Source organism: Caretta caretta, chromosome 13 (genome assembly GCF_965140235.1).
Source record: "Caretta caretta isolate rCarCar2 chromosome 13, rCarCar1.hap1, whole genome shotgun sequence".
NCBI classification, from domain to species: Eukaryota; Metazoa; Chordata; order Testudines; family Cheloniidae; genus Caretta; species Caretta caretta.
The window spans coordinates 36347105-36355836 of NC_134218.1; the positions used below are offsets into that span (position 1 = coordinate 36347105).

At 40.7% G+C, this 8732-nt stretch overlaps 1 protein-coding gene across 1 annotated transcript; it reads left to right on the forward strand.

The window, feature by feature from the left end:
* Positions 1–5814: 5814 nt before the first annotated feature.
* Positions 5815–6783, forward strand: LOC142068756 (olfactory receptor 10A4-like). The gene has a single exon (XM_075118577.1). The coding sequence runs from the start codon at positions 5815–5817 to the stop codon at positions 6781–6783; it is 969 nt and encodes a 322-aa protein (XP_074974678.1).
* The last annotated feature ends 1949 nt before the right edge of the window (positions 6784–8732 follow it).

An 8732-nucleotide genomic window follows, 5' to 3' on the forward strand; every position in this document is an offset into this window, starting at 1 on the left:
AGAACGAAAAGCAGAGTCAATCAAAATGGGGGGAATAAGGGAAATTCATAAACATTTTGTTGAATTTCTCCCGATGACCCTCACTTTTTTAATTGGAATTTTTCATTTGAAAAACTTTGGCTTGTTCTAAACCTGTTGGGAAAATAGGAAGAGAAACTTTTCTTAAATGAAATAAATAAATAAATAAACTTTCTTCAAACTTTTGATAGCCAGAACCTTTTGACCAGATCTAAAGATCATTGAAAAATCAAATGATCATCTTTAATCAAAGTAGTGTCCTGATTTTACATCTTCAAAATTTGAAATGAGACAAAGCAAAAAAAAAAAACAATTAACATAAAAAGCATTTCATAAAATGTTCATCTTGGTTAGTTGGAATTTAACAATTTTCACCAAAATTTTAATAGTTGAATAATTCCAACCAGCTCTATAGAAAAGTCAATTTAGGCTTCCCCTTTTCCTACTCTGGAAGTCCAGTGCAGCATTTTAGGTTTTGGGTCGGGTTGTGATTTTTCGGCTGTCGAATGCATTTCCCCAGTGCTCCCTCTGGCCTAATTTAAAATAACATTCCTCGGCACTTATGGCTTCCTATATAAGACACTGATCTATTTTTCAATGCCCAACCTGATCATATCACACAACAACTCTGGGAGATGGCTCTTGACTTCCATGGCATTTTTTACTAGCAGATCAGATTGTAAGATTATGGTGTTTATCATAGATTCATCAATTTTAAGGTAATAAGGGTCCATTTTGATTATCTAGTCTGATATCAGCAATTTCAAGGGATGTCCAACATTGCTTATTTTGCCTGGTACTGGAGCACGCCCTGTGGGGATGGGCATGCACTGTCCAGTCATGGATAGGAGCTCTAAGCCCAGAACTCTAAGAAGCAACTATTGAGCATGTGGAAACTGAGATTTTTTCAAATGCTCATAACTTGGCCAAGTCTGGGTGTTGTTTCCTGGAAGCAGCAAAAGGTGCATCCCTGAAACCAGGGTGATCCCCCCCCCCCCATATTTAATTTTTCTGCTTCAATGCCTACCGGTGCTAGAGTGTCCGGAAAGAGAATTCTTCCTCTTTGTTAACACAGGGGAACCAATGTATTTTCCCGTAATCTCTTTCTTGGAAATGACTGAACCTTTTTTGGGGGGAACCCTTAAGAAAATTTTCTATTGAGGCAGACATCCAACACGAAAACTTTCAGCCCAAATGGTTAAAGTTTTAGGACGTTATAAGGAATTAAAAATGGGGTCTTGTAAATGCAAAGTGTTGGGTAACATCATTTATAGGGTTTTCTCCCATTGCCACCCCTTGTCTGGAGTCTATCTAGATTCATAGATTCTAAGGCCAGACAGAACCACAGTGATAATCTAGTCTGACGTCCGGTATAACATGGGCCATAAAACTTCCTCAAAATAATTCCTAAAGCATAACTTTTAGTAAAAACATCCAGTCTTGACTGGATCCACCACATACCTCAATAATTTTTTGCAGTGGTTAATTGACCTCACCATTAAAAATGTACAATATATTTCCAGTCTGAATCAGCGCCAGGTCCTGAGCTTGTGTAAACTGACACAGTTCAACTGATTCCAGAGTAGCTAGGGCTATTTATGCCAACTCAGGATCTGGTTCTTTCAGTGGAACTACAATGATTTAAACCACCTGGAGATCTGTCCCATTGACTTCCACGGACCTGTGGTTGATTTACTCCCACTCGGGATCCAGTCTATTACACAGTTTCAGATCCATAATCTTTGCCTGTCATTCTGAAAGAAAGATGAGTCAAAAGTTCTTAACCCATCTGCCCTTCTGTCAAGGTTTCTTCCCCACTCTGAACTCTAGGGTACAGATGTGGGGACCTGCATGAAAACCTCCTAAACTTACTTTTACCAGCTTAGATTAAAACTTCCCCAAGGCACAAACTATTTTACCCTTTGCCCTTGGACTTCCACTGCCACCACCAAACTTTATCTGGGTTCCTGAGAAAACGTTGTCTGGAAACATCTTTCCCCCCAAAATCCTCCCAACTCTTGCACCCCACTTCCTGGGGAAGGTTTGGTAAAAATCCTCACCAATTTGCATAGGTGACCACAGACCCAAACCCTTGGATCTGAGAACAATGAAAAAATCATGCAGTTCTTGAAAAGAAACACTTTAATAGAAGAAACAGTAAAAAGAATCACCTCTGTAAAATCAGGATGGTAAATACCTTACAGAGTAACTAGAATCCCTCTAGGCAAAACCTTAAGTTACAAAAAGACACACAGACAGAAATATTCATTCTATTCAGCACAACTTAATTTTCTCAGCCATTTAAAGAAATCATAATCTAAAACATACCTAGCTGGATTACTTACTAAGTTCTAAGATTCCATTCCTGTTCTGTCCCTGGCAAAAGCATCACACAGACAGACACAGACCCTTTGTTTTTTTCCCTCCTCCCAGCTTTTGAAAGTATCTTGTCTCCTCATTGGTCATTTTGGTCAGGTGCCAGCGAGGTTATCCTAGCTTCTTAACCCTTTACAGGGGAGAGGATTTTTCCTCTGGCCAGGAGGGATTTTAGAGGTGTTTACCCTTCCCTTTATATTTATAACACCTTCCATGGCTCTTTGTCGCATGGGATTATTTACAATAGTGGAACTTTTAATGGCTAGTGATTCAGTCTCACTGGGTCAGAACATCGGAGGAATTCAGTGTTGCAGAGTTTTTTTATATCTGATTTTCAACTTCTGCTGGGATGGATTGCCCGACCTTTCTTTCTTTCTTTCTTTCTTTCTTTCTTTCTTTCTTTCTTTCTTTCTTTCTTTCTTTCTTTCTTTCTTTCTTAGCAATCACTATTTTTACCTTTACTCAGATGACACTAAAACAAAACACCGTTAGGCTGCAAGTGCAATGGTGCATGGCATTTTAAAAACATTTAACTCATACGGGTTGTAGTTATCTCAGAGAGAGTGAACAGTTATAAAGGACCAGAAGTCCAGCTGGTGTTAACCAGTGTAGCTCCATTGGAGTCAATGGGTCCATCTATAGCTCTGCTGGATTAAATGGGTCAGTTCCCCCCTTTTGTAAATGGATGCAGTTCCATTGAAATCAATGGGGCCAGATTCCTAGCTGCTGTAAACCAGACATAACCACAGTATAGTCAATTCTGCCATTTCCAAAGATGGGTTGAATTATTTTAGTGCTATGGAGTTATGGTAATTTACATGAGCTAAATATCCTTCCTGTAATGCCTAATTTTGTCTATCTTGGTGTCTGAGATTCTTATTTCTTAACGCCACTATCCCATATTACACCTCATGGAAGATTCAAGATCACGGTTAATAGACATATGGAGAGACTGCCGAGACTTAAGACCTCGGATCACTACCCTTTCCTGCTTCTGCACGTGGGCACCAATGATACTGCCAAGAATGACTTTGAGCAGATCACTGCAGACTACGTGGCCCTGGGAAGAAGGATAAAGGAGTTTGAGGCGCAAGTGGTGTTCTCGTCCATCCTCCCCGTGGAAGGAAAAGGCCTGGGTAGAGACCGTCCAATCGTGGAAGTCAACGTGGAAGTCAATATTGAAGGTGGTAAGGATATGCAAAATACAATAATTGTTATTGCTCATTTTTATTTCAACTCTGTCATTTCACTGTCATGCCTTTTATTAAGAAGTTCCTTGTCAACAAATAACCTAGAAGTAAAACTTCTCTGGAAATCATCTCTTCATACATTGTAGGATCTTCCTTCTAAAATTCTTTGTAGCAAGGTGATTAGACAAAGATCCTCCACTGTTGTAAAGCAGTATAGCTCTTTTTATACCCATGGAGTTGTTAAGATTTACACCAGCAAAGGGATTGGCCCTAGCTCTTACTTTGAATATTGAGAGAAACCAATGCATTACAAATGTTGTGATGATAATGGCAGGAATGATTTAAGTTGTTCTCTAATATTTAAGGAAGAATAACTTTTAATAGTACACAAAAGTTCAAAGTTCCCCATTGTTTTCACCATTTATTGCACTTCTCATTATTTAAAGTGCTTCAATCATGTTGGGCTCAGCAGCATCAGTTTACTCATGTGAGTAGTCCTCACGTATGTGAATTGTAATTGCAGTGGGAATACTTGCATTCGTATCACAATTCTCATGATTAAGATCTGAATGAGATCAGAATTTGCCCTAATTTGAGAAATCTTATTTGATAAACGTGGCTGTAGAAAGAAAGAAAGAAAGAAAGAAAGAAAGAAAGAAAGAAAGAAAGAAAGAAAGAAAATCCCTTTTTGAATTATCGTGTAGACAGAAAAGAAATGTGTTCGCAGAGGAAGAACAGAACCCCTGATATTAGAAACTGGTATTCCTCCATTGCTGGTATAAACTGATGTAGCTCCTTTAGAGTAAATTTATCAGATCCCCATGTGTTGTAAATCAGTTGTATTTCCACTGGTGTCAAAGTGGTCATTGTGATGGGTTGCTCCCCCGCCCCTGAGGTGCCACCTGATGTACTGGGGTAAGACTCAGCCCACCTGTTCCACAAGCCTGGGGTTCCTTACATTGTCCTGCTGAGCCAGGCCGACACCCTCCTCCAGCACAAATGAAGGCAGGGACACATCCAGCTGTGGAAAGAAACAGACACTGAAATCACAACTGCATGGGAAGGCTTCAGCTAGGGAATTGCCCAGGACTAGAGTTGGTGGAATCTCCATCCTTAGAGGTTTTTAAGGCCTGGTTTGACAAAGTCCTGGCTGTGATGATTTAGTTGGTGTTGGTCCTCCTGAGGTCTCTTCCAACCCCCGTCTTCTATGATTCTATGATTAGCCAGCAAATAAAACAAAAACACAATATAAGCTTAATATACTAAAGAAACTCGTTACAAATAGTAATTTCTCACCCTAAATGTTCATTTAGGCAGATTTCAGAAGTTCTTGAAAGCAAGCTGCTCTTGCTTGCAGTTAAAACTCCAGGTATTTCTTTCACAGGTCAGACACCTTTTCAACCTGGGCTCAACCCTTATCCCCCCCTTTATCTTTGTTCCTTATATGTTTCCAGCAGTCATCCTGGGCGGGGATTCAGTGAAGAATGAACCCTAATTATCTCACTCCCCTGCCTTAAATAAGATTTACATATGGCAGGAATCCTTTGTCTTTCAGTGTGATTCCCACACCCCTCAGTGGAAAAATACTGGTGTTTTATCATGGAAACCAGTACCTTGTGACTTGAACACATGACCGTGCACTGTCAAAGCAGCCATAGGTCACAGGCAGTTTGTAGCTTCCCTGGAAAGCTTCTCAGGAAGGTGGGAGATTAGCATCTTTAAAGACCTATTGTTCTTCCTAATGGTCCATTGACTTGTTCCCAGCTAGCCAGCCGGAATGATTGCATTCTGTCTAGTGGGCATTCCCCAGGTACAAACACTTTTGCTAACTTTAGATACAGCAATGATACTTGCATACAGATAAGCTAATCATATTCAGTCGATCATAACCTCTCCAATGATACCTCATATAACCTATTTTGCATAAAATACATTAGGATTATGACACAATCATATCATATTATTACTATGAAAAATATGGGAAGCAGTGTCACAGTCATATCTCCAGGTGATCTACAAAGTCACAGCTTGATTGATATCAATACAGCTATACCAGTTTATACTCAATGATGATTGGGCCCAGTTACATCTTTATATCCAGAACTGCAGCAAGTTTTTGTCTGACGCGTCCCAACATGTAGGAAACCAGTATGAATTGTATGATTCACATGCACACATATGGTATTCTTCAGATTCAGCTCCAGTGTCTCTCTCTTTGTCACCCTTGCAGATGACATATTCTGAGAGAGAGCCTGATGAGAACCAGACCATTTCTGAGGTGTTCATCTTGGTGGGGTTGTCGTACCTTACCAGACTCCAAATCCTTCTGTTTCTGGTGTTTCTGGTCATCTACCTGGTCACCCTGGTGGGGAACCTGCTCATTATCCTCCTTATAAAGCTAAACCCCTCACTTCATACCCCCATGTATTTCTTCCTGCTCAACTTGTCCTTCTTGGAAATCTGCTACACAAGCAGTGTGGTCCCTCAGCTGCTGGCTCACCTCCTGGTGGAGCAAAAGACCCTCTCCATTGCAGGCTGCGCTGCCCAGATGTACATCTTCACCATCATGGGCCTCACGGAATGCTGCCTTCTAGCAGCCATGGCATATGATCGCTACATAGCTATATGCAACCCCCTGCACTACAGAACCATCATGAGTGGCCAGGTGTGCGCACAGCTTGTGGGTGCTTCATGGACCATTGGCATCTTGGTGGAAGTAGCTCAAACCACGTGGATCTTCAGCCTTCCCTTCTGTGGCTCCAACCGCATCCACCACTTCTTCTGCGACATCCCACCAGTGATAAAGAGGGCATGCACAGACACATCCAAAAACCAAATTGTGGTCTTGGCTCTGTCCGTGCTGTTTATCATGAGCCCTTTCCTGCTGATAATCCTGTCCTACATCTGCATTATCTCCACCATACTCAAACTGCCGTCGGTAGAGGGAAGGCGTAAAGCCTTCTCCACCTGCTCCTCCCACCTCATGGTGGTGACTTTGTTCTATGGAACAGCCCTTTTCACCTACCTGAGGCCCAAGTCTATCTCCACCCCGGAGGGTGATCAACTGATTTCCCTCATGTACACAGTTGTCACCCCAGTGTTGAACCCCATAATATACACTCTCAGGAACAAAGAGGTGAAGGGAGCCTTTAGAAAAACAATAGGGAAGAGCATCTCTTCACACAACCAGAGAAATTAAAGAACGAAAAGCAGAGTCAATCAAAATGGGGGGAATAAGGGAAATTCATAAACATTTTGTTGAATTTCTCCCGATGACCCTCACTTTTTTAATTGGAATTTTTCATTTGAAAAACTTTGGCTTGTTCTAAACCTGTTGGGAAAATAGGAAGAGAAACTTTTCTTAAATGAAATAAATAAATAAATAAACTTTCTTCAAACTTTTGATAGCCAGAACCTTTTGACCAGATCTAAAGATCATTGAAAAATCAAATGATCATCTTTAATCAAAGTAGTGTCCTGATTTTACATCTTCAAAATTTGAAATGAGACAAAGCAAAAAAAAAAAACAATTAACATAAAAAGCATTTCATAAAATGTTCATCTTGGTTAGTTGGAATTTAACAATTTTCACCAAAATTTTAATAGTTGAATAATTCCAACCAGCTCTATAGAAAAGTCAATTTAGGCTTCCCCTTTTCCTACTCTGGAAGTCCAGTGCAGCATTTTAGGTTTTGGGTCGGGTTGTGATTTTTCGGCTGTCGAATGCATTTCCCCAGTGCTCCCTCTGGCCTAATTTAAAATAACATTCCTCGGCACTTATGGCTTCCTATATAAGACACTGATCTATTTTTCAATGCCCAACCTGATCATATCACACAACAACTCTGGGAGATGGCTCTTGACTTCCATGGCATTTTTTACTAGCAGATCAGATTGTAAGATTATGGTGTTTATCATAGATTCATCAATTTTAAGGTAATAAGGGTCCATTTTGATTATCTAGTCTGATATCAGCAATTTCAAGGGATGTCCAACATTGCTTATTTTGCCTGGTACTGGAGCACGCCCTGTGGGGATGGGCATGCACTGTCCAGTCATGGATAGGAGCTCTAAGCCCAGAACTCTAAGAAGCAACTATTGAGCATGTGGAAACTGAGATTTTTTCAAATGCTCATAACTTGGCCAAGTCTGGGTGTTGTTTCCTGGAAGCAGCAAAAGGTGCATCCCTGAAACCAGGGTGATCCCCCCCCCCCCATATTTAATTTTTCTGCTTCAATGCCTACCGGTGCTAGAGTGTCCGGAAAGAGAATTCTTCCTCTTTGTTAACACAGGGGAACCAATGTATTTTCCCGTAATCTCTTTCTTGGAAATGACTGAACCTTTTTTGGGGGGAACCCTTAAGAAAATTTTCTATTGAGGCAGACATCCAACACGAAAACTTTCAGCCCAAATGGTTAAAGTTTTAGGACGTTATAAGGAATTAAAAATGGGGTCTTGTAAATGCAAAGTGTTGGGTAACATCATTTATAGGGTTTTCTCCCATTGCCACCCCTTGTCTGGAGTCTATCTAGATTCATAGATTCTAAGGCCAGACAGAACCACAGTGATAATCTAGTCTGACGTCCGGTATAACATGGGCCATAAAACTTCCTCAAAATAATTCCTAAAGCATAACTTTTAGTAAAAACATCCAGTCTTGACTGGATCCACCACATACCTCAATAATTTTTTGCAGTGGTTAATTGACCTCACCATTAAAAATGTACAATATATTTCCAGTCTGAATCAGCGCCAGGTCCTGAGCTTGTGTAAACTGACACAGTTCAACTGATTCCAGAGTAGCTAGGGCTATTTATGCCAACTCAGGATCTGGTTCTTTCAGTGGAACTACAATGATTTAAACCACCTGGAGATCTGTCCCATTGACTTCCACGGACCTGTGGTTGATTTACTCCCACTCGGGATCCAGTCTATTACACAGTTTCAGATCCATAATCTTTGCCTGTCAATTCTGAAAGAAAGATGAGTCAAAAGTTCTTAACCCATCTGCCCTTCTGTCAAGGTTTCTTCCCCACTCTGAACTCTAGGGTACAGATGTGGGGACCTGCATGAAAACCTCCTAAACTTACTTTTACCAGCTTAGATTAAAACTTCCCCAAGGCACAAACTATTTTACCCTTTGCCCTT